This window comes from Tamandua tetradactyla, chromosome 19 (genome assembly GCF_023851605.1).
Source record: "Tamandua tetradactyla isolate mTamTet1 chromosome 19, mTamTet1.pri, whole genome shotgun sequence".
Classification (NCBI taxonomy): Eukaryota; Metazoa; Chordata; class Mammalia; order Pilosa; family Myrmecophagidae; genus Tamandua; species Tamandua tetradactyla.
In genome coordinates this window covers 51272215-51299015 of record NC_135345.1, presented here as the reverse complement: position 1 = coordinate 51299015, position 26801 = coordinate 51272215, and the positions used below count along the sequence as shown (strand labels likewise).

The following is a 26801-nucleotide window of genomic DNA, read 5'->3' as shown; positions in this document are numbered from 1 at the left end:
GTTTGATAATAAAAAATAAATTTAAAAAGAAAAGAAAGGAGGAACTCTTTGCACTTGCCTCAGGATTTTGCTGTGAACAGTGAGGACTTTAAGCTTTCTATCTGGTGAATTCCTAGCTTCAGCTTTTAAAAACTGACCTACAAAGAACCCAAGAGCACAACAGAAAAAACCATAGCTTTATAAAAACATTTAGGTGGAGGCTACATACTGCTCTCAACACTGCACAGGAAGAAATAAAAGCAGTTTTTTTCTTTGAGAATGCATTACAGCCTTGTGGTATAGAAAACCTGCAGCCTGTGATCTTTTTTGCTGTGATGTGTATGTATACATGGGCAAGCAAAGGAAGAAATGAGTGTGGAGACGATTACAAATCTTTCTTGCTAAGAATTCCTTGCAATCAATTACTGGTTGGCACTGAATAACAGAGTAGATCTTTTCCCTGAGGGTAAATCCAGTATGTTTTCACTTGGCAGGGTCAGAAAAGTGTAAAGATAAAAGTGCTTCTCATGTTCACACAAACTGTTTATTACTGTTCTAGTTTGCTAGCTGCTGGAATGCAATATACCAGAAATGGAATGGCTTTTAAAAAGGGGGATTTAATAAGTTGCTAGTTTACAGTTCTAAGGCCAAGAAAATGTCCCAATTAAAACAAGTCTATAGAAATGTCCAATTCAAGGCATCCAGGGAAAAATACTTTGGTTCAAGAAGGCTGATGAAGTTCAGGGTTTCTCTCTCAGGTGAAAAGGCACAGGGTGAACACAGTCAGTTTCTCTCTTGGCTGGAAGGGCACATGGTGAGCACGGCGTCATCTGCTAGCTTTCTCTCCTGGCTTCCTATTTCATGAAACTCCCCGGGAGGTGTTTTCCTTCTTCTTCTCCAAAGCGCTGGTTGGTGGACACTCTGCTTTGGGTGCTGCAGCATTCTCTGCTGTCTGAATCTCCTGGCTTTCTCTCTTGTCGTTCTCTTTTATAGGATTCCAGTAAACTAATCAAGGCCCACCCAAATGGATGGTGACACAACCTCCATCTAATCCACCTTAACAACCACTCTTGATTAAATCACACCTCCAGGGAAATGATCTGATTACAGTTTCAAACATACAATGCTGAATAGGGAATAGAAGAAATGGCTGCCTTTACAGAATGGGATTAGGATTAAAACATGGCTTTCTTAGGGTACATACAGCATTTCAAACCAGCACAAATAACATAGGCATTCTTTTTCCTAAAATAGAATGTCTTTTATTAATAAATATTAATTATCTGTCATATGTAAAGGTCTATGAAAGATGAAGTATAAATGTTCCTAAATTTTCTGGATAGGATGTCAGCCAAGGAAGGCTGCTCCCTTGTGAGAGAAGCAGAGGTTGCTGCCCCATCCCTAAATATTCTAGATAGAAATATAAAGCACAAGAATTGTATATGAGTAATTAGGTAACACAGGTAAAGAGTCTAGTAAGTGATAGTTATGAAGAATACTAGCAGTGAGAGAAACTGCCCAAGATGGTACAGGTCTAACAGTGAACCAATGCAGACCCAGTATGATTTCTGAAGAGAGATCAATTTCTGCTAATAGGAAAATTTCATGAGGTGGGAATCTGACCTTCAGCCTTGACAAATAGTTCATTTTAGACTTGAGAAGTATTTCAGGTAGAGAATATGGTATAAGAAAAGACTTAGCATATGGAAGTTTTCTCTGCTTATAGGAAGGACTTATATTTGCACTGAAAGAATTGGAGTAGAGGAAAGAACTTTCAATATCAGAAAAGTATCAGACAAGATCTGGTTATCTTACAAATAGTACTGCTTTGTACATTATTACATATGTTTTTGTGTGTGTGTGTGTTTGTATATCTATTGCGTATCTACCTGGAATGGAGTTGCTGGGTCATAGGGTATACATATATTCAGTTTCAGTAGATTTCTGCCAAGCAATTTCCAAAAAAGTTGTATCAATTTACAGTTCCACCAAAAGTATATACAGAAGTTACAGTTGCTTTATATCTTTTTTTAAGCAGTTTTATTCACCCACCATACAATCCATCCAATGTGTACAATTAGTGGCTCTCAGTATAATCATAGAATTGTGCTTTTATTACCACAATCAATTTTAGACTGTTTTCATTGTTTCAAAGGGAAAAAACCCATATGCCTGTACTCCCCTATTATTGACACGTGGCATTGGTCTGGTACCCTTGTTACAATTGATGGGTGAATATTATAATATTATTATTAACTATAGTCTATAGTTTGCATTAGGTATATTTTCCCCCATATATTACCCTATTATTAACACTTTGTAATAGTGACATGCTTGTATTCTAGTTCATGGAAGAACACTCTTATATTTGTATTATTAACCACCTTCATTGTCCACAGCAGGTTCACTATGTTAATACAGTTCCATGTTTTATCTTCTAGCTTTCCTTGTAGTGAAATACATGACCCTACACTTCCCCCTTTTAACCACAATCATACACGATTCAATGCTGTTAATTACCCTCACAGAAATTAGCTACCTTCACCTCTATCCATTTCCAAAAATTTACAATAAACCTTATTAAAAATATTGCACAAATTAAGCATGAGCTCCCCATTCTGTACCCTCATTCTATCTCCTGGTAATCTATATTCTAAATATTAACTTCATAAGTTTGCTCATTATATGTCATTCATATTGGTGAGATCATACAATATTTGTCCTTTTGTGTCTGACTTATTTCACTCAACATAATGTCTCCGAGGTTCATACATGTTATCACATGTATCAGGACTTCATTTTTCTTACAGCTGACTAATATTCCTTTGTATGTATACAGCACATTTTGCTTATCCATTCATCAATTGATGGATACTTCACGTGCTTCCATCTTTTGGCAGTTGTGGATAATGCTGCTGTGGATCATCAGTGTGCAAATGTCTGCTCATGTCACAGATTTCAGTTCTTCAGAGTATACACCTAGTAACAGGATTGCCAGATCCTATGGCAGTTCTATACTTAGCTTCTGAGGAACACCCACACTGTCTTTCACAGCAGCTATATCATTTTACATTTCCACCAGTAGTGAACAGATGTTCCTATTTCTTTACATCCTTTTTAACACTTGTAGTTTTCTGTTTGCTTAATATTGGCCATTAAGTGAGAAATAATACTTCATTGTGGTTCTGATTTGCATTTCCCTAATAACAAGGGAAGATGATCATCTTTTCATGTTACTTTCTTGCCATTTATAGATTCTCTTTGAAAAATGTCTTTTACCCAGTTTTTAATTGGGTTGTTAGTCTTTTATCATTGAGTTATAGGACTTCTTTATATATTCTGGATGTTAAACCCTTATCAGATATGTGATTTCCAGATGTTGTCTCCCATTGAGTAGATTGCCTTTTTACCTTTTTGACAAAGACGTCTGAAGCACAAAAGTCTTCTATTTTGAGGAGGTCTTATTTATCTATTACTTTTTTCATTGCTTGTGCATTGCAAGACCTCCTACCATAAAGTCTTGAAGATGGCTCCCAAGATTTTCTTCTAGGAGTTTTATGGTCTTAGCTCTTATATTTAGATCTTTGATCCATTTTGAGTTAATGTTTGAATAAGGCATGAGATTGAGGACTTCTTATTCTTTTGTATATGGATATCCAGTTCTCCCAGCAACATCTGTTGAAGAGACTATTTTCTCCCAGTTGAGTAGACTTGGCAGCCTTGTCAAAGATCAACTGACCATAAATGTGCAAGTCTACTTCTGAACCCTCAGTTCAGTTCCATTGATCAATATGTATCTTTGTGCCAGTACAATGCTGTTTTTGAACACTGTGGCTTTAAAATCAGGAAATCTGAGTCCTCCAGTTTCTATCTTCTTTTTCAAGATGTTTTTGGGCTATTTGGGGCCCCTTACCCTTCCAAATAAGTTTGATAATTAGCCTTTCCATTTTTCCAGAGTAGCTGTTGGAATTTTGTGTTGAATATGTAAATCAATTTGGGTAGAATTGATATCTTAACAATATTTAGTCTTTCAATCCATGAATATGAGTGTCCTTTTGTTTATTTAGGTCTTCTAAGATTTCTTTTCTCAATGTTTTGTAGTTTTTCTGTGTACAGGTCCCTTACATCCTTGGTTAAATTTATTCCTAGATATTTTGAGTCTTTAAGTTGCTATTGTAAATGCATTTTTTTCTTGATTGCCTCCTCAGATTGCTCCTTACCAGTTGTGCTGGTTTGAAAGGATGCCTGTCCCCTAGAAAAGCTATGTTTTAATCTAAATTCCATTTTGTAAAGGCAGAATAATCCCTATTCAATACTGTATGTTTGAAACTGTAATCAGAGCATCTCCCTGGAGATGTGATTTAATCAAGAATGGTTGTTAAACTGGATTAGGTGATGACATGTCTCCACCCATGTGGGTGGATCTTAAGAAGTTTCTGGAGTCCTATAAAAGAGGAAACATTTTAGAAAATGAAGGAGATTCAGAGAGAGCCAGAGAAGAACAACATAGCCACAAGAAGCAGAGAGTCCACTAGTCAGTGGCCTTGGGAGATGAAGAAGGAAAACGCCTCCTGGGGAGCTTCATGAAACAGGAAGCAGGAGAGAAAGCTAGTGGATGATGCTGTTTGCCATGTGCCCTTCCAGCGAGAGAGGAACCCTGACTGTGTTCACCATGTGCCTTCTCACTTGAGAGAGAAACCCTGAACTTTGTCGGCCTTCTTGAACCAAGGTATCTTTACCTGGATTCCTTAGATTGGACATTTCTATAGCCTTGTTTTAATTGGGACATTTTCTCGGTCTTGGAACTGTAAACTAGCAATTTATTAAATTCCCTTTTTTAAAAGCCATTCCGTTTCTGGTATATTGCATTCTGGCATCTAGCAAACTAGAACACCAGTTTACTGATCTTTGTGTTAGTCTTGTACCCCATCACTTTGCTGAATTTGTTTACTAGCTCTAGTAGCTTTGCTGTAAATTTTTCAGTACTTATAATATATAGGATCATGTCATCTGCCAATAGTGAAAGTTGTACCCCTTCTTTTTCAATTAGATGCCCTTTATTTCTTTTTCTTGTCCACCTCCTATACCTAGAATTTCTAGCACAGTGGTGACAGTTGGCATCCTTGTTTTGTTCCTGATCTCAGAGGGAAAGCTTTCAGCTTTTCACCATTAAGTATGATATTAGCTGTGGGTTTTTCATCTATGCCTTTTATCATGTTGAGGATGTTTCCTTTGATTCATATCTTTTGATTGAACATTAATTAGTTGTTTCAATTCCTATATTTCATTTGAAGTGTGTGTTTGTTCCTTTGGGCTCTATCTTCAGTTTTCCTAGTATGGCTCATAATTGTTTGTTGGTGTCTTGGCATCTTATTTCCTTGACTACTTTATTCTGGAGGTCATTTCACTCTTTTACCTAGGGTTTTCTTGTTGGTTGGCTTTGTTCTCTCCCTCCTTTTTTGGCATTCAGTTCAAGTTATTCTGGGCCTCTTACATAACTTCTATTTAACTGTTTGGAATTTTCAGCTCATTTTTCTGGATCTTGCTCCTTTTTTGAGGATGGTCTCCCTAGATATGATTGAGACTAATTAGATTTTTCCAGGCAAAGCAGGCCCTGATAAATGAGGAGGGTGTAATCAGTATCAAGGTTTTCTGAGGATGAAATCCAGCAGGTTGTTTGACTTTTCCTATGGAGCCTCATGACTCTATGGTTTTCCTATCTGTCCAGCAGGTGGTGCTTGTCAGCCCACAGCTCCCCACTGGGGTAGAGTGATCCGGTACCTTCACTTCTCAGCCTGCTAGGGGCATGCTTGAGACAGACCCTGAGGTGGAAGGCAGTCTTAAGCTATTTCTGATTCCCAGCTCCTGAGGTCTTACTTCTTTGAAGGCAGGTGGTCACTTGGACTGGGGCACGCCCACCCTTTTTTCTTGGGGAAGGTATGCACTTTAGGGAATTACCTCCTTCCCTTGACTTGCTAGGTTGATTCTCAAACCTATCTCAACTCTGCCCTTGCCTGGGTGGAGGCTGACAACTAAAAATGCCTGAGGCTTTCTCTAATGAGCTACTTAAAATACTTTAAAAAGAAAAACTAAACTGAAAAACTAAAATCCCTTTTCATAGTTAGTCCCAGCCCCAAGAGTTATCAGTCAGGAGCCAGAGTTGGTACTGGGCTCTGTAAAGGGACACAGCCCTTTTCCAGTATTCTAAGCTCGGCTGACTCCAGGAGCCTTTTTGGTTTTGGTTTTGGTTTTTGTTTTCTCTTCATCAGCCCCTTTTCCTTCTGCTAGGAAAGAAAGAATCCTCAGAGTTACTTTCCTGCCTTCTCTGGGTTTATCTGTGCTCAGAGCTTGTATTCAGCAGTCCTGATTGTTCATTAAAACTGCACTTGGAGCTTGGTTAATCTACCTTCTTTTAGTCCTAGGAGAGTCTGTTTCTTTTTACACACTGGGAAGTGTCTCCAGCAACTTGCCTTGCCAGTGAGGATGGGATACCTGTCTCTGCTGCTTGGAGTTTTACTCAAAGTTCTGTGGTGTTATCTCTGGTCCTTCCACCTATTCCAGACTGGTGTACGATACCTATTCAGTCATGGATGTCCCAGGAACAGTTGTTCTGAACAGTTCCTGGATATTTACTAGCTGCTCTAGAGGACTAATTACATTTCATACCTCCCTATACTTCCCTCTTGCTCCCTTGCCCTCAGTTCCTATCATTTGAAGTGTCTTTATCAAGAAAGGTTGCTGGGTTTTGTCAGATGCCTTTTCTGTGTTAATCAAGATGATCATGTGTTTTTTCCCCTTTGATTTGTTAATGTGGTATACTATATTGATTGATTTTCTTGTGTTGAACCATCCTTGCATACCAGGGAAAAATACCCACTTGATCATGTTGTAAAATTCTTTTAATGTGCTATTGGATTCAGTTTACAAATATTTTGTTGAGAATTTTTGTATCTATAGTAATTAGAGAAACTGTTCTGTAATTTTCTTTTCTTGTAGTATCTTTATCTGGCCTTGGTATTAGGTGGATGTTGGCTTCATAAAATGAGGTAGTTAGTGTTCCCTCATTTTCAGTTTTTTTGTGAGCATTTTAGCAGGATTGGTATTAATTCCTCTTGGAATGATTGGTAGAATTCACCTGTGACACCATCTAGTTCTGGGCTTTCCTTTGTTGGAAGGTATTTGATGATTGATTCGGTCTTTTTTACTTGGGTTTGGTTCGTTGAGGTCTTCTTCCAAATTTAATGTAGCTTGTTCATGTGTGTATTAGTTAGGGTTCTCTAGAGAAACAGAACCAACAGGGAACACTTGCAAATATAAAATTTATGAAAGTGTCTCACATGACCGTAGGAACGCAGAGTCCAAAATCCACAGGGCAGGCTGCGAAGCCGATGACTCCAATGGATGGCCTGGATGAACTCCACAGGAGAGGCTCACCAGCCAAAGCAGGAATGCAACCTGTCTCCTCTGAGTCCTCCTTAAAAGGCTTCCCATGATTGGATTTAGCATCACTAATTGCAGAAGACACTCCCCTTTGGCTGATTACAAATGGAATCAGCTGTGGATGTAGCTGACGTGATCATGACCTAATCCTATGAAATGTCCTCATTGCAACAGACAGGCCAGCGCTTGCCCAATCAGATGAACAGGTACCACAACTTGGCCAAGTTGACACCTGTCCCTAACCATGACAGTCCACCCCTTGTCAACTTGACACATATATATATATATCACCTTAGACCATACTTAATTTCCAAATGAAAACAAATAAGCACACATTTTTTTTTTTTAACCTGACAATACTCAACTGTCCTGCATATAACTGGAAACACATTAAATCTCTCCAGAATAGCGTGCAAATCCTTGGGCAACATTCATTCTTAAACTTGATATCTTACAACTTAAATAGTATAACACAAACAAAACAGCATTACAGTCCTCGTTTCTGTAACTGATCATGTGGTCGAAGTTCATATTTATCACTACCTTCTTCCACTACCCATTCCATGTTCCCTTTCCCCTCAGCAAGCACTTCAGCTGGCCATGGTTCTTTGCCTGGTGGGGTGACCCAAACCTTCATTCCTGAAGTCTCAGAGCCATTAGTGGTCCTGCCTGGATTGTGTTGTTGCAGTTTTCCATTGATTTTAATCACAGGGCATGGTAGTACTAATAGACGCCCCAGGGGATCTCCTATATTCCAAGAAAACTCTTCTTTACCTCCATTATGTAGTTGCAGTCCTACTTCCTTCTGATAGTCAGGGTCAATTACCTCAGACAATAATGTAATCCCCTTCTTGGTGTGTTGATCCAGAGGCATAAGTAGCCCAAAGTGGCCAGGTGGCAATCTTAACTTCCAGTTCAGTGGTATCACTGTTGTTTCTCCTGGAGAAAGCACACCCCGTTTTGGAACTAAAACCTGTAGACCAGCAGAACTCAGGGTAGCAGGGACAGGAAGCAAAAATTTTCCTAGTGGATCACTAGGAGTAATAGTGAGTGGCACCACACCCATTTCCACCCCTTGGTTCCTGGACCCATGGATCCTGGCTATGGGAGAAACAGCACCATACAGCGGACGCTGATTCAGAGCATGCACAGCTTCCTGGAGAACATTACCCCAGCCTTTCAAGTTTTTGCCACCTAGTTGGCACTGTAATTGAGTTTTCAAAAGGCCATTCCACCGTTCTATCAATCCAGCAGCTTCTGGATGATGTGGAACATGGTAAGACCAGAGAATTCCATGAGCATGTGCCCATTCTCGCACTTCATTTGCAGTGAAGTGTGTTCCTTGATCCGAAGCAATGCTATGTGGAATACCATGACGATGGATAAGGCATTCTGTAAGCCCACGGATAGTAGTTTTGGCAGAAGCATTGCGTGCAGGGAAAGCAAACCCATATCCAGAGTATGTGTCTATTCCAGTTAGAACAAATCGCTGCCCCTTCCATGAAGGGAGTGGTCCAATGTAATCAACCTGCCACCATGTAGCTGGCTGGTCACCTCGGGGACTGGTGCCATATTGGGGGCTGAGTGTGCGTCTCTGCTGCTAGCAGATTGGGCACTCAGCAGTGGCTGTAGCCAGGTCAGCCTTGGTGAGTGGAAGTCCATGTTGCTGAGCCCATGCATAACCTCCATCCCTACCACCATGACCACTTTGTTCATGAGCCCATTGGGCAATAACAGGAGTTGCTGGGGAAAGAGGCTGACTGGTATCCATAGAACGGGTCATCTTATCCACTTGATTATTAAAATCTTCCTCTGCTGAAGTCACCCTCTGGTGTGCATTCACATGGGACACAAATATCTTCATGTTTTTAGCCCACTCAGAAAGGTCTATCCACATACTTCTTCCCCAGACCTCTTTGCCACCAATTTTCCAATTATAGTCTTTCCAAGTCCCTGACCATCCAGCCAAACCATTAGCAACAGCCCATGAGTCAGTATACAAACGCATCTCTGGCCAGTTTTCCTTCCAAGCAAAATGAACAACCAGGTGCACTGCTCGAAGTTCTGCCCACTGGGAGGATTTCCCCTCACCACTGTCCTTCAAGGACATCCCAGAAAGGGGTTGTAATGCTGCAGCTGTCCACTTTCGGGTGGTACCTGCATATCGTGCTGAACCATCTGTAAACCAGGCCCGAGTTTTCTCTTCCTCAGTCAATGCACTGTAAGGAACTCCCCAAGAGGCCATAGCTCTGGTCTGGGAAAGAGAAGGTAATGTGGCAGCAGGAGTGGAAACCATGGGCATTTGTGCCACTTCTTCATGTAACTTACTTGTGCCTTCAGGACCTGCTCTGGCTCTATCTCGTATATACCATTTCCACTTTACAATAGAGTGCTGCTGTGCACGCCCAACTTTATGGCTTGGTGGGTCAGACAACACCCAACTCATGATAGGCAACTCAGGTCTCATGGTAACTTGGTGGCCCATGGTTAAGCGTTCAGTCTCTACTAAGGCCCAGTAGCAGGCCAAAAGCTGTTTCTCAAAAGGAGAGTAGTTATCTGCAGCAGATGGTAAGGCTTTGCTCCAAAATCCTAAGGGTCTGCGTTGTGATTCTCCTATAGGGGCCTGCCAAAGGCTCCAGACAGCATCTCTATTTGCCACTGACACTTCCAGCACCATTGGATCTGCTGGATCATATGGCCCAAGTGGCAGAGCAGCTTGCACAGCAGCCTGGACCTGTTGCAGAGCCTCCTCTTGTTCAGGTCCCCACTCAAAATTAGCAGCTTTTCTGGTCACTCGATAAATGGGCCGGAGTAGCACACCCAAATGAGGAATATGTTGTCGCCAAAATCCAAAAAGACCCACTAGGCGTTGTGCCTCTTTTTTTGGTTGTGGGAGGGGCCAGATGCAGCAATTTATCCTTCACCTTAGAAGGGATATCTCGACATGCCCCACACCACTGGACACCTAGAAATTTTACTGAGGTGGAAGGCCCCTGTATTTTTGTTGGATTTATCTCCCATCCTCTGACACGCAAATGCCTTACCAGTAAATCTAGAGTAGTTGCTACTTCTTGCTCACTAGGTCCAATCAACATGATATCATCAATATAATGGACCAGTGTGATGTCTTGTGGGAGGGAGAAACGATCAAGGTCTCTGCGAACAAGATTATGACATAGGGCTGGAGAGTTGATATACCCCTGAGGTAGGACAGTGAAAGTATATTGCTGACCTTGCCAGATGAAAGCAAACTGTTTCTGGTGGTCCTTACTAATAGCTATTGAGAAAAAAGCATTTGCCAGATCAATAGCTGCATACCAGGTACCAGGGGATGTATTGATTTGCTCAAGCAATGATACTACATCTGGAACAGCAGCTGCAATTGGAGTTACCACCTGGTTGAGTTTATGATAATCCACTGTCATTCTCCAAGACCCATCTGTTTTCTGCACAGGCCAGATAGGAGAGTTGAATGGGGATGTGGTGGGAATCACCACCCCTGCATCTTTCAAGTCCTTAAGAGTGGCAGTAATCTCTGCAATCCCTCCAGGAATACGGTATTGCTTTTGATTTACTATTTTGCTTGGTAGGGACAGTTCTAGTGGCTTCCACTTGGCCTTTCCCACCATAATAGCCCTCACTGCACGAGTTAGAGAACCAACGTGGGGATTCTGCCAGTTGCTCAGTATGTCTATGCCAATTATACATTCCGGAACTGGGGAAATAACTACAGGATGGGTCCGGGGGCCCACTGGACCCACTGTGAGACGGACCTGAGCTAAAACTCCATTGATCACCTGGCCTCCATAAGCCCCCACTCTGACTGGTGGTCCAGAGTGACGTTTTGGGTCCCCTGGAATTAATGTCACTTCTGAACCAGTGTCTAATAATCCCCGAAATATCTGATCATTTCCTTTTCCCCAATGCACAGTTACCCTGGTAAAAGGCCGTCGGTCTCCTTGGGGAAGACTTAGAGGAAAGTTAACAGTATAAATTTGTGGCAGTGTAACAGGTTTCTTCCCCATAGGGACCTGGCCTCCCCTTCATTCAAGGGGCTCAGGGTCTGTAAACTGTTTCAAGTCTGGAAATTGGTTAAGGGGCCGTGACTGTGTTTTTGTAATTCAGGTTAGACTTCTGTTCCCTTGGCCTAGAACTCTTTTGTTTATACAGCTCCAACAAGAATTTAGTAGGCTGCCCTTCTGTTGTATTTCTAGGCATCCCATGATTTACTAGCCAATGCCACAAATCTCTGCGTGTCATATAATTTTGATGCCTCCTTTGAGTTTGTTGTCTATTATAATACCCGCGTCTACCCTGTCTTTGGTGATTAAGTGCTGCCACCTGGCTTCTGCCAACTCGGGATCCTGTCATCCCCATTGTGTTTAAGGATTCCAGCTCAGTGACAGCAGTTCCTACAGTAATATCTGACCTACAGAGAAGTGCAACCACAGAGCTCTTGAGGGATGATGGTGCTAGTCTCACAAATTTATTTCTCACTGTTCTGGTAAAAGGTGCATCCTCTGGACATTCCTGGGGTGTAAGAGCAGGCTTTGCATGATAAATCCACTCTAACATCCCAATCTCTCTAAGCCTCTGGATCCCCTCATCTACATTATACCAGGGCAGTTCTGGCATTTCAACCTCAGGTAATGTTGGCCACCTTTTGATCCATGTTTCAACCAACCACCCAAACAAGCTGTTAACACCTTTTCTAACTGCTCTAGCTATAACATTGAATGCAGAATCTCTGCTTAGTGGGCCCATATCAATAAATTCAGCCTGATCCAGCCTTATATTCCTCCCACCATGATCCCACACTCTTAAAATCCATTGCCACACATATTCCCCTGATTTCTGTCTATATAAATTGGAAAACTCACACAGTTCTTTTGGAGTATAACGTACCTCCTCATGTGTGATACTCACCTTTAGGGGCCTGTTGGGACTTTAGTCTAGTTATAGGTCTAGAAGAAATGAGGGGTGGTGGGGGTGGGTCATGAAAAGAATTAGAAATATCTTCCAAGCCATTTGCTTCAGGGCTTTCATTTGCAGTTTCATCTGGTGAAACAGGATTAATAACTCTAGGGCTAATCCCTTCAGGAGGAGGTTGGGTGGCCAATTCCTCAAGGCAGGCTGGAGGTGGGGCGGCTATGTCCTCAGGGCAGACTATTACAGGGTTATCTAAAGAAGGCTCAGCATGGTCTACGGTTTCAGCCTCACCCCCAACATCATTATCAATCCATATGTCACCATCTCATTTTTCAGGGTCCCACTCCTTTCCAATCAATGCCCTCACTTTAACGGCAGACACCATGCAAGACTGAGATTTCAGTTTACGTTGTAAAGTTGCTACTCTAACAATAAGATTCTGAGTCTGATTTTCAGAGATCTCAAGTCTACGGCTACAGGAAATAAAATTTTCCTTCAGGATACTCATAGAAACCTCTACATCTTTCAGACGGCACTTAAGCTTCTTGTTTGAAGTCTTAAGCCCATCCCTTTCACCCTTCAATGTAGACAGTGTATCTAACAACAACCAACCAACATCTCTATAACTCTTATTCCTACAAAACTCTGTAAAGGTGTCAAAAACATTATCCCCCAGAGTCTGGCTTCGTACAAGCGAAGCATTAGGAGAATCGAATGATGATATTTTGACTATCTCCTTTGCCAACTCAGTTCATGGATTGGGAGTGTCATTCTGATTACGGGAATCAGAGTCCTTAGTGTCTCTGAGCCCAGTCAGAGTAGAAAACCATTCATAAAAACCCATTTTTAAGATTCTGTTCCTTAAGAACCACTCCCGGTACCAAGATGTATTAGTTAGGGTTCTCTAGAGAAACAGAACCAACAGGAAACACTTGCAAATATAAAATTTATGAAAGTGTCTCACGTGACCGTAGGAACGCAGAGTCCAAAATCCACAGGGCAGGCTGCGAAGCCGATGACTCCAATGGATGGCCTGGACGAACTCCACAGGAGAGGCTCACCAGCCAAAGCAGGAATGCAACCTGTCTCCTCTGAGTCCTCCTTAAAAGGCTTCCCATGATTGGATTTAGCACCACTAATTGCAGAAGACACTCCCCTTTGGCTGATTACAAATGGAATCAGCTGTGGATGTAGCTGACGTGATCATGACCTAATCCTATGAAATGTCCTCATTGCAACAGACAGGCCAGCGCTTGCCCAATCAGATGAACAGGTACCACAACTTGGCCAAGTTGACACCTGTCCCTAACCATGACAATGTGTCTCTAGGATATTGCCCATTTCATCTGAGCTGTTTAATTTTTGGCATTGCCAGGCGTGTGAATGAAGCCACTTTGGAACTTCCTGCCCCACTCAAGCCATCAGATAAATGTAGATTTATGAGTGACCCTCAGCAATACCAGAAGAGATGCCCAGCAAATGCAAAGGATCATGATTGTTTTAAGCCATTAAGTTTTAGGGTAGGTGGTTATACAGCAATAGATACCATTTTATGGTATAATCAGAAAACATCAAATAATTACAGAAAATTAGCTAAAGATCTGCTAGACCTCTACACACACACATTTACACACACACACACACACACACACACACACACATACAACACAAAAACTATGGAGTGAAATTAAGAACCTATATAAAGAGAGGCCTATATCATGTTCATGAGTCAGAAGACTCAGTATTGTAAAGTTTTCTCCAAGTTGATCTGTAGATTCCATGCCATCTTATTGCAAATCTCAGATGGCATTTTACTGGATATTAGCAGTCTAATTCTAAAATTTATATGGAAAATCTGCAAAAACAAATCTATATGGAAAATGGTGAAAACAGTTTTCTTGAACACAGGTCAGCAAACTATAGCCTTGAGGTCTTATCTAGCCCATGGCCTGTTTTTACTGGGACATAACCATCACATTTTTTACCTTTAACTATTCTCTCTGAAATATAATACAAAGCTAGTTTATTGCATCTGTGACTGTAGGATTCTTCAAAGGTAAAATATTAACAGTCTCTCCCTTTACAAAAAAAGACTGTCAAACCTTGTGCTTAAAGAGCAACAACAAAGTATGAAAACGTGCACTTACAGCTTCTAAGACCTATTAGAAAGCTCAAAACAATGATTTAGTGACATAAGAACAGATAAACAGACCTATGGAATCTAATAGAGATTACAAAACAGACCCACACATGTAGACTCTTATAATTTACAGCAAAGGCACTATTTTAGTGCAGAGTAAGAGAATGTTCTTTTGAATAAATGTTGCTAAACCAATTAAATATTTATGTTGGGGAAATAAATGAATCTTGAATTCTTCCTTTACTATCATCATTGTATTTCTTGTCCCATCTGTTTTTCTTTCCTTTTTTCTCTTTTCTATCAACCAGGTATTTTTTATTATTCCGTTTTTTCCTCTAAATTAGTTTTTTAGTTATACACTCTTAATCTTTTAGTGACTTTCTTAGAGATTACTCTATATTTCTTGACTCTAATTAGCATCTCTCTTAAATTAGGATTTCAACACTTCCCAGAAAATGCCAGGACTTTCGAATACTTGAGGTTCATTTACCTCTTCCTATCTTTTTGTGCTGCTATCACATTGAATTCTTCATATATTTTAACACTAGTAGATTTTACAGTCTGTATTCATTTTTTAACCTGTTCACACATGTACCCTTTCAGTTCCTGTTCATTCCTTCCTGTTTTACTCTGCTTCCATGTGGGATTTTTTTTTTCTCCCTGAAATATTCCTCTTTGTGTTTAGCCTACCTCTGCTCTTGCCCAATTCTCTCATATTTGTTTGTCAAGGGACTCTTTATTTCACCTTCATTTAATATTTCTTTCACTGGGTATACAATTCTAAGCAACTTTTTTTTTGCACTTTAAAATTATCCTTCCATTAATGTTAGCCTTCTGTTATGTCATTTCAAAAGCTAACTGTTGTGCTCCTTGTTCCTCGAGGTAATGTCTTTTGTCTTTGATTTTCAGCAATTTTACTATGATGTGCCTAATTGTGTTCTTCTTTATATTTATGCTGCTTGAAGATAACAGCACTTCTGTGACTTTCACTCATTGATGCCTTTCACTCCTTTTTTTTAATTACATGGGCAGGCACCGGGAATCAAACCCGGGTCCTCTGGCATGGCAGGCAAGCATTCTTGCCTGCTGAGCCACTGTGGCCTGCCCTCACTCATTTTTGAAAAGATTTCTTCAAACAGGGATTTTGTCCCATCTCTTTCCTTCTTTTTTGGGACATGAGTTACACCTATAAAAGACCTTTTCACCATTTCTGTGTTTTGCTTTTTTTTTTTCTTTCTGTGCTGAAATCTGAACCTTTTCTATGAACCTGTCTTCAATTTACTAATCCTCTTTTCTATTAATTTTAATCTGCAATTGCATCTTAAATTTCAGAAATTGTCCTTTTCAGTCTAAGAATTTCCCTTGGCTGCTGCTGTTTATTTTTTTATTTTTTAACTTTTTGGTACATTGTCCCATGCTTTCACTTATTTTATTGAACATATTGTCATTGTCATTTTAGAGTTCATAGTTGATAACTCTAATATCTGGATTACCTATAAGTCTATTTCTATTATTTATTTTTTCTCTTGATATTTAGTTACTGGGTTGAATCTCCTAGCATTCCTGATGAATTTTGTTGGAATGTTAGAAATTGTTCATGAAAAATTTTAGAAGCTCTCAATGATATTTTTGTCTAGAGAGATTTAATTTGCTTCTTGTGGTCACAGCAAGGGGATCATCACTTTAATCCAGTCAAGGCCTGAGTTGATTTGAGACTGTTTTAGGCTTTGTGAAAGCTGTCCAGTTCCAGTTTGCCTTATTCTTAGGACATTGCCTTCTCTGGAACACAAGTTTAAGTAAGCCTGTGCTGGAGGGCCATACCATCTTGGTAGGAATTGAATAATTTTTGTCTCCCCTGCACCATGAAACTAGAAATCTCTGCTTACCTAGGCCCTCAGTACTTTTGATAACCCTGGTTTCCCAGCCCAGAGAAACTCTAGGTCCAAATTCTTTCAGCCACTTTCTGTTCAGCCTCTGTGCCCAGGAACATATCTGTAGAGTGAAAACTGTAATCAGTATAACTAGCTGGGATCTTAGCTCTACAAGTCCTCGGTGATTCAGCTTTTACAGTTGTCCTTGGAAGATTTGTGTGATACAGACTAACCCATCATGTCCAGAAGCAGAACCTCTCCAGTTAAATTTTAATCCTCATTTGAGCTTTGAACAAAGAAAACATCATGACAGGAAGATTGATTAGAAGTGGACTGAAAGGTGCTCTATACACAGATTATCCACTGTCTCTTGTATGCACTGTTTGGAAAAGTATGGACCTGTATTCTTCAGACCAGAGTGAAGCTAGAGAATTATACAGTTGGGGCTTTTCTTTTGATAGAAGAAAAAATCAGAAATAATTACATTGAATAGTATTGGAAAAATGTCATATCACTAGATATGTGGCATAAAAAATTATATATATTTAGTAAGAATAAGCCATTAAATCATAAATTGAAATTATTCTTTTCTAGCTTGTTAATATACTTAGATTTGGACTGGATTACAGTGATGGTAATTAAATTAATAAACATTTTAATTTTCAAAGAGTAAATTTAATGTAGTTTACAGTTTTACTTGATATGATGCTTAATATATGACAAAAAAAGAACAAGAGTCAAAAGAACTGATAATATTAGTAATAGCAAACTTTTAACCTGAAAGCTCTTAGCTTTTACTTCAGCTTGAAAATTATATTACTCCAGTGTTCTTTTACACTATGCCATTATTATTATTTTTATTTAACCAAAGAAAACATACTTTAAATATACAGCCAACTTCAGGAGTAGCCCCTGGATAAGAAAAAAACACATTTGGCTCCTATAGCTAATATCCTTTGGAGATAAACCTGTTTTGCTGTCTAACAAAAAATGAAGCAAGATTTAAAATGGATCTTGGTTTCTGTTTCACTAATTAGAACTGACACCACAGTCTTCTGAGAATTACCCTTCTGATAAGCAAACAGACCTACATTGCCTTTATTAAATTGACCAGAGGGAAGCATATCTTTCATTTCCCCATCTTACATTAGACTAAATGTCAGGTATAGGTTGTAAATATTTCCAATAAAATCTACAATATGAAGACTACTCTTCGCTCAAGTGAAGCACCACAGGGCCCTAGAATAGAAGACAGTTTATTGTTGTTTCATTAGTAAACTGTCACACGTGTGCATTTTGTTATATTAATCATATCGTCCTGCTTTGGTTTAGTCCATATAAATGTTTAAGCTCAAATGGAGATGAAAGTTTATGTACACAAGCAATTCTAAAATTTCAAATTAACTTGTAAGTTTGCTGTTTTATATGCACAGGCTGTAATATTGCCAGTTTCATTGTGTATTATATAATTGCTGAATCAAGATTTATTGTTGCATATTTCTTTAGTGGTTAGACAATTGTAAGAGGACTTTTGGTGCCAAAGAAGACATATATAGGATGAACACAGATGCACAGGTATGTTTCTTTTTCTTGTTTTGCTATATTTCTGTATTAGGTAAAAAAAAAAAAAAAAAAGTTTGTCTTCCACAGTCCTAATTTGATATTCCTAGAAATAAAGAAAGAATATTTGTAAAACTTTTCATTTTGACTATCAGAACAATCTTTGTAAAAGTTAAATTCAATGAAATATTGGCTTAGTAATGAAAAATTCACTTTAATAAAACAGCCAGCTTGTGACTGAAGCTTAATAACATTCGATAGATAGGCTTGATGGATATCTGGACAGTCCAAGTCAGCTTTTATTTGCATTTGCCTCTTAAAAAAAAAAAGTGTTCTGCAGATAAATTGGTCAGGAAAGCAAACCTAATGGTAATGTTATATGAATTAGTATTAGCCTCTCTAAAGGTGAAAGTCTGATTGCATAAATTATCATTTTTTTCTCTAGTATATAGTTTAGTGAAAATAACAGAATATATTTTCTTAGAAGTATGTATATATAATACATACCTTTTTTTAAGTGAGGATAAGTTAAGACCTATAAATAGAGTACAACTTCATATGGGGAAAATGCATTCATTAACTGTACTTAATTCTGTCAAATAGATGCTCTAATTATCCCCACTTTACTGGGACTGAGAGTCAAATTTGCCTAGTCAGCTAGCAGATAATTAGAACCAAGTTCCAAAGCTAGACAGGCTTACTCCAAATACTGTAGTATGTTACAAAGAAACTAATTGTCAAATCATCTGTTTAAAGAAATAAATTAGGCAAGATGAGGAATTAATCCTAGACTAGAGTTAGATCCTTTGTTTCTAATTCTCTCAATGCTACTATTTCACTATCTGGCTTGCACAACTAAAATAACCTCTATTTTCATTCTATTTGAAAGTATATTAGAACCCTTCTACCTTGAAGAAAATGAGATCATCTCCATGAATCTGAGTCACTTAACATATCTTGAGGTTTTCTACTACACGGAAACTGAAAATCTCTATATTTTATGTATGCTTGTTATATATTTAAGACTTCTATTTATAGCTAATCTCACCTTTCAATTTTTAGCTCCTTGAGGGTGAGGGAGCCCTTTTTTCACACTTTATCTAGTATCTGTTCCTATCCATCAGTAGTCTTTTGCGTAATAAGCAGTCAACACATATTCATTGAATGAATGAATGAAAAAAGAATGTATGTGCAAATATCAATGTATTTTAAAAAGCAATCATTTAATATGTGCACATGTATACTACTACCTAAAAACTGCAGTTTGTTAGCATATTTAGAATAATTGCTGGTAATTTTGAGCTGTAGAATTAAGTACTTTTGTTATTTCCTACAGTTGTGGTGATCATAAATTTTATCATCTGATTTATTTTCCTTTACATCCCAAAGTAGTAGCTCTGGCTATATGCATGTAAGTTCAGCTTCTTATTTATGCTTAGTCAAATGAAAGAATACTTAAAACTCTAAATTATCATCAGTCTCTGTGTACAGAAATTAAATTTTTGTATAAACTGAAACTTCAGAAATTTAGATATGCTAATATGCTTGGTATTCCATTATGCTCACCTGATGTTTACTGAATGAATATCCATGTAATTTATATAAGCTGTACAGAGCTAAAGTTCACCTTTACTTAGCAAATCCCTTCTAAATTGATAGAGATAAATATTACATAAACAGTCCTTCAGAGGAAACTATTTAGAAAAGCAAACTTTAAGAAGTATTTTTAGGAGCTACATTTATGTTATAGCAATTACTGTTTTAATTAAAAGTCATTTTTGTCCAAGTTCAAAGTGCTATAGATATTTTAATATAATGATTATTCACTATGTTTTTTACATACTAAGTATTTCATTTGATTCAAACTTAGTTGGGCTAAATTTTTGAAGATTACTTAATTATATTTGGAATGTAATTTAAAACACACATCTGCTTTCCATATTCTACCCTCTGGCTCAGCACCAATTAGGGCAACCTAGGATCTAATTAGACAGTAAAGAGTAGCAAGCCTAGAATGAGCCACATCAGAGATAATCTTCCCATAGGTAAGTATTTATTATCTAAGATTATAAGCCAATTCTGTAATAGTAACAGTAATTCATTTTAGTTTCATATTTTCTAAACAGAAATTTTCCATTTTACTGATGGAAATTTTATTAGTTGGTTTTGTTTGTGTGTATGTATGTTTTTTTTGTAAAGGGTATAAAAACCTTTTAAGGGCCAAATATTCAAAGATCAGTGGTTTGATTTTACTCTTTGTACCTTTTTACACAGAAATAAACCATAGTGGTTCAGTTGTTACTTGACAAAGAGTTAAAACCATCCTGAATTGTTACTGTAGATATCTTAAAAATTTTATTCTGGAAATGGCATCATAATTTTCCTTTGGGATGTAAATATATGTTTTTCAGTTTGCCTGGGGCATGTGTGACCCTAGTTAAAATGACTTCTTACACTAATTCTTGGTCTTTTCTTCCTTTGTATTTTTTTGTGACCTGCTCACCTTCTTGCTTAGCAAATGGAAATTCTAGCAGTAAGTGACCTGTCTTGATTTATAGACCACTTAACCATGTCAGACAAACTGGTTTTTATGTGCCATTTGTCTGTTTGTGACCTAGCAATGTTTTGTCATGGACCACTTTAAGAGTAGTATGTGCTTCGGTTTTGCATACCCCTACTCCATGAAATTTTATAATTATTATGTAAAAAAAATCATTTTTCTAAATCTATAGCAAACATAACTCCTTTTTAAAATGCTTAGTTTAAAAAATCAAAGTGCATATGTTAATTTTATAGTTTCATTTGAGTGAGATTAACATAGGTTTCTTTTAGAAAAAATGAACCCATTTTAAAGACAAGTTATTCTTACTTTATAGGAAAGAGGTTATCCAATTTTATTTTGCTTTATCAAGCATTTGTTGAGAAATACAGTGAGATATGTATCTTGATGGAGCAAAAGCTTATGCATTTGTAAATTATTTCTATAGTGAATTTAAATTTTTAAATAATAGTGAATCCTTTTTAAGGCATCCTACATATTGTCTACTGAAATTCTGTTTGTCTAATGTGAACATGTGCTTAACACTAAAAATGAATTATGTAACCAGCAGTGATCTTTTACAATTTTAATCCCAGTCTTCAAAGCATCTTTGATCTGCCTTTCATCAGCTACACATTGTATTAACTTACTTACTGCAGAAAAATAAATGCCAAGACAATTTAACAAATTACTTACAAATGTTTATTGGAAATATGCTGTCTAGTCAAATATCAGAAAAAAAAATAACACCTAAATTTAATGTAATGTTATTTGTTTCTAGGAACTGGAGCTCTGCCGAAGGTTATACAAGTTGCACTTTCAATTGCTGCTTCTGTTCCAAGCCTACTGTAAACTTATCAACCAAGTAAATACTATTAAAAATGAAGCAGAGGTAAATGTTCGGCTGTGGTAGCCATCAGTAATCTATTCCGGAAATTAAATATATGTATACATATTCTTAGACTTAGAATATCTTACATTAAAAATATTTATAGTGAATCATTTTTGTTTTCAGTTCAGAAATTATCCCTTTTTGAAATAACATGCTATTTTAGGACTTATTAGTAAACAAGACAGCAGATATATAATTACCTTAAAAGGTTCAAGACCTTAAGGGTCTCAGTAGCAACAAGAAATCTGTAATCAAAAGTTAAGTAAAGCACATCAGTGCAATGAAGTCATAAAGTGTATTCTGAAACCCTCATAACATCTTGCACATACATTATTTCTGTAGTTCTGTTAATGTACACAAGAACAAACATGTTAAAAACACTTTGAATATTGGAAATCATTTACTATGTAAGTTCCATGGTAGAGATTTTTAGTCTTTTCCCCTCTTGTCATGTGCTCATACTAAGCTATCACTGAAGAAATAATTTAATTAAAAAAATTGTTAAATCTGTGACAAAGAAAAATTTCATTTATACAATATGCCCTTGGTAAATATCCTTTTACAATATAAAGATGAGCACTCTTTAATGTCAAAATTTTCATGATCCCCCATAACAATAGGTATATTTTTACTATCCAAGATATATAATCATATGTTAAAACCAATATAAACATTAAAGCTTGTTGCCTTATCAAGTACATTTCATTTAAGGACCACTATTTAATGGGTGAAATCATTTATTTACCCGTAATAAATGGATAATTTGAAATATACTACCCTTAACCTCATAAGTTTAACATTTTAAAATAATAGGAAAAATAATAGTTACCATCAGGTATATACTAGCTGCCAAATTAAATCCTCTCCTTGTTTACTGAATATACAAATAGATCCTTGAAGGTGTATTAATATGTTTTAGGTCATCAACATGTCAGAGGAACTTGCCCAACTGGAAAGTATCCTCAAAGAAGCTGAGTCTGCATCAGAAAGTGAAGAAATTGACATTTCAAAAGCTGCACATACAACTATAGAAAGTGCCATCCATTCTTTAATTGAAACTTTGAAAAATAAGGAATTTGTATCAGCTATAGCAGAGGTTAAAGCTTTCAGGTAAAATATGAATGATTTAAAGGTAATACCTTTATATCTAGACTGGGTGAGAGTTTACTCATTGGGGGTTTGGCTTTCAGTTGATGTTTCAATATCATGTCTTCATGAAAGGAAAACATGACTTTATTTTCTACAGTTATTACTAAAATGATACCAATTTTAGATTTTTCTCATCTCAGTAATTTTCAGTAATAGATTTGCTCAAATGTTCAAACAGTTCCTCAGTGATTCAAAAGCAAAATTTTTATTGTTATAGGTATTAACTTAAAATATGGTTTCATTTTAACTAGTAATTTTTTCATTAAGTCTCTGAACTTACAAATACTGTCTATTTTCAGATCTCTCTGGCCCAATGATATATTTGGCAGTTGTGAAGATGACCCTGTGCAGACATTGGTACACATATATTTCCATCATCAGACGCTGGGCCAGACAGGAAGCTTTGCAGTTATAGGCTCTAATCAGGACATGTCAGAAGCCAACTACAAATTGATGGAACTTAATCTAGAAATAAGAGAGTCTCTGCGCATGGTGCAATCATACCAACTTCTAGCACAGGCCAAACCAATTGGAAATTTGGCAAGCACTGGATTCTGAATATTCCAGGCATTTAGGAAAGAAACAAACTGAAGATAAAGAATATTAACAAGCAACTTTTATGAACCCTTACAACTGATAACTTTTTTGGTAGCATTCACAATTTTAGCATAACTAATATAAAACTGTATCAGAATTTAAGAATGTCAGAAAACAAACATCTGAAGAAAAAAATCTAAATGTTTTGATAGCTGGCAATACCTCCCACAATAACTGTATGAAGAAGGAACTTTTTAATTACTTAAAATAACCTATGTGAAAAGAAAAGGGCTAAAAGTGATGCATACAAATACATTACTTTCTGGAGAAAGAAAAGAATTCCAAGAATGTTTGCAATAATGGCCTCTAATACTGAGGAAAAGCAGGTAAAATGAGGCTGAAATCAAGGCTGATTTATTTTAGCTGAAGACCTGCAAAGCTACTTGGATGTCTCGCAGTCATTAACATAATCTACAATTAATTGAAGCTTCACCATCTACATGAAGAACATCCAGTCAGATAGATAAACACAGAAAAAAGACTTATTTTTAAAAACCATTGATTTTTCAATATGCGGGATAAGGGTTTGGAGTGTGTTTGTTTTGTTTTTGGGTCTGTATAAGGAATGTGTGTGTGAGTTGGGGTGTATGGATTTGTGATAGTCATATTTTCAAGGTATGGATGTTTGGTGATAATGTCTCAGAGCATGCCTAAAAGAGCACTGCAAGATTATTTTTGAAGAAATTTTATTTTATTAGATCTAACTCTTCATAGTGTGTAAATGTTAGAACATTTTAATAATATTTTAAAACTGGGCTTTCCCAGTATTTCAGAAAGAAATAATATATCTGTTAACATTATTGGAATGCTGCTCAGTTCTCTGACCAGTGCTTATGTTACAATTGTTGATAACTAACCAAAGTAGATGCCTGCAGAGACTTTAAATGTAAAATAAAGATGTATGCTGTCCATCAGCAACTCTCATTAGAAAAGTTAACTTATTTTACTCCATAATTATTATAGAAATTGTATAGATTATACCAGTATTTTCTTGTACATTTTTGCAATGCACTGTTATACAAGAATAGGTGTACAAAGCTAAAGAAAAAATTGTGGTTGTTGGTAGAATATATGACTTGCAGGCTCTGAAGTCTGCAGAATTCAAGAAGAGAGATGCAAAGGCATTTTTATATGTTTATTCAGGACTCATATTTCACCCTAAAGGAACCTGGGGCAATGGGGAAAATGAAAGGAAGCCTGAAGACTGACTACCAAAACATGCAATATACTTATTTACTGTCTAAGTCTGTAGCATAACATGAACTGGATTCTCTGTCCTTTTTTAAAATAGCATTTTGTAAAAGAAATGAATGTAGTCCCATGATTCCTCTGATTTGAAAGGAACACCTTGTATTTTTTATATGCATCTCTTATCCACTGTGACTTTTCTTTGATACTAGGCTCTGTAACTCCAGAGTTTAGAATGTAGAAATGAAATGCTTAGCTCTTTGCCTTTTCTTGGGGGTGTGGACCTTGCCAGAAATGTAAATTATGCTTAAGTGCACTGATTGAAGGCACTGTGCACGCTGTTGGACTGCTGACCATAGGTAGGTTACCTGAAAAGTTCCATGATTGGTCACGGCACATTCATAATCACTGTATTTTTTGACCCTGATAAAACAATTATTTTGATGGTGTTCTGGTAATGTAAATGGTGTCCTTTAAATTATTTAATAACTTTTGGGTATGGGGCAGGAAGAGAGTGGTGGTGTCTCAGAGATACACCATGCTTTACATCCTATCCTACCATCCTCTCCTTTTCTTATCCTCCTTAAATCCTTTTTGTTAAAATAAAAAGCATTGTAGCTATCAAGTTGTGTTGTATTTTAAGAAAGGATGAAGGATTAGAGCGTGCATCATTTTCAAACTTTTCAAACATTACCTTCACTCTTATTAAATTTTCCTTAAGAAAATAAGACCAAAATTAGTTGAATTGACTAGTTACCCAAACCAAAACCTTTTTAAAAAAAAAACATTGGATTTGCTTTTTACATTTATTTATATGTTACTAAGTCTATTAATAATATAAAAAAGGATACACCAGCAGAAAGTGAGATGCAAAAATAAATTCACTAGGACTGTCTCTTGCACTGAGATTTTCTGCAAACATTTCTTAGTTCCTCTCCCTCTGAATCCAAAATATGCATTTATTTACAAAATTAAGAAATGCTTAATTTATTAAATATCTCATTTGGTTTCACTTAGAGTCAATATTTGTTACATGCAAACTTTGCCCACCCTCCCTCCCCAATTCATCATTTTTAAACAGTAAGTTTGTAAAAGAATAATAAAAGATTTGGTAAGTTCTCCATGCCCTTTCTAAATTTAGAAGGCCGAAATATTTTTATCCGTTTTAGAAAATATTTTCTAGTTTTAGCGATGTAAAATAGAAGATATGATATTTTAAATTTAGGCAATCATTATACACTCTCTTGGGAAAAACTCACCAAAACCAGAATAAGCTTTCCTCATTTAGGTCTATGATTGACAACTGTCCATACACCACACCAGCATAATCTAAGTGGAAAGAAATAAAATATTACAATTTAATTATAGTTGAATTTTATAGCATTATTTTTTCTAACTTTCAAAGTGATCCATGGCTTACTTTAGAAGATGTGTTAACTAGAGAGAAATATGAACAAGAAAAATGGAATCATTTATTATCTTGACACCAATAGGTAACAATATTTTGGGGTGTTTCCTTCTAATCTCTTTCACTCTTTTTCTTTAAAAGATGTTTTTTGTTTCACACTTCATAAATTTTGGATAATATGCATGAGCAGTTTGACATTGCTTTGCATTGCTACAATATGAATATGTCTTAGGCTCTGTTACAGGCACATCTCTATTTACTCATTTATTCAGCAAATACTTATGGGGCGCGTACTGTGCTCCACTCACATGCCATGGAAGTCAAATGAGTTTCCTATCGTACCTACCCCCAACCAAATCAATTACAAATGTTAGAACAAGTAAAAATCACAAGACCTTTACCCACACATCTAGCATTCTTGAGGTCGTTCACTTCTTGGCCCCATCTAGCATTCTTGAGGTCGTTCACTTCTTGGCCCCACTGTCACTTTTTCTGGTGCTTGCAGGTCTCCTTTTGGTCCGCAGGCAGGGGTATTATGTCTTTTTAAAGGCAATTTTTTCCCGCCAGTCCCTACTACCCCCACCACATCTGGATGTTCACAAGTAGCCAGATGAAGACAAAGCCTGCTTCACAAGTCCTGAAAAGCCACCCCCCGGTCCCGCCCCGCCCCACCCTTGCCCATTCCCATCCTCCAAAGTTCTACCATCAGCCTCCTGGTTCCTCTTTCCTGGCTCTGCCTAATTCAACTCACGGAAACTTCAGCTCTCAACTGAGGCATCTTTTTAGGCAGGTGTTCCCTGACCTTTCTCAATCAGATCTCCTATTTGTTACAGGCACTTAATGATCAAGTAGTTCTGCCATAGCACCTGTCAGAATTTCAATTTTACAAGTCTTTATGTAAAAATCAATGACTTCTTTCCCACCGCGTGGGAGGCTCCAAGAAGGCAGTGGCCACATCCGTGTTCATCTTCATAGCAAGCATAGGGTTGAGTGAGTGGTCTGTTGGTTCTCAAGCTTCAAAGCTTAAGCATCACCTGGGGTGCTTGTTAAATGCTTCATGCCACATACTAATTCAGTAGGTGTAAGAGTCTGGGAATCTGCATTTTTAC

The 26801-nt window shown here is 37.4% G+C and overlaps 1 protein-coding gene across 8 annotated transcripts in view; it reads left to right on the top strand.

Moving 5' to 3' along the window:
- Positions 1-24905, top strand: part of FRYL (FRY like transcription coactivator) — a 328237-nt gene extending 303332 nt beyond the window's left edge. For 6 of the 8 annotated variants that reach the window (XM_077136812.1, XM_077136810.1, XM_077136807.1 and 3 more), the window contains 5 exons: positions 17866-17934; positions 20435-20452; positions 21240-21350; positions 22270-22460; positions 22799-24905. In XM_077136812.1, coding sequence (XP_076992927.1) covers positions 17866-17934; positions 20435-20452; positions 21240-21350; positions 22270-22460; positions 22799-23057 — 648 coding nt within the window. In that variant the 3' untranslated portion in view covers positions 23058-24905. The remainder of the gene's footprint in view (positions 1-17865; positions 17935-20434; positions 20453-21239; positions 21351-22269; positions 22461-22798) is intronic. The other 2 variants (XM_077136813.1, XM_077136811.1) reach the window with 1 other exon arrangement.
- The last annotated feature ends 1896 nt before the right edge of the window (positions 24906-26801 follow it).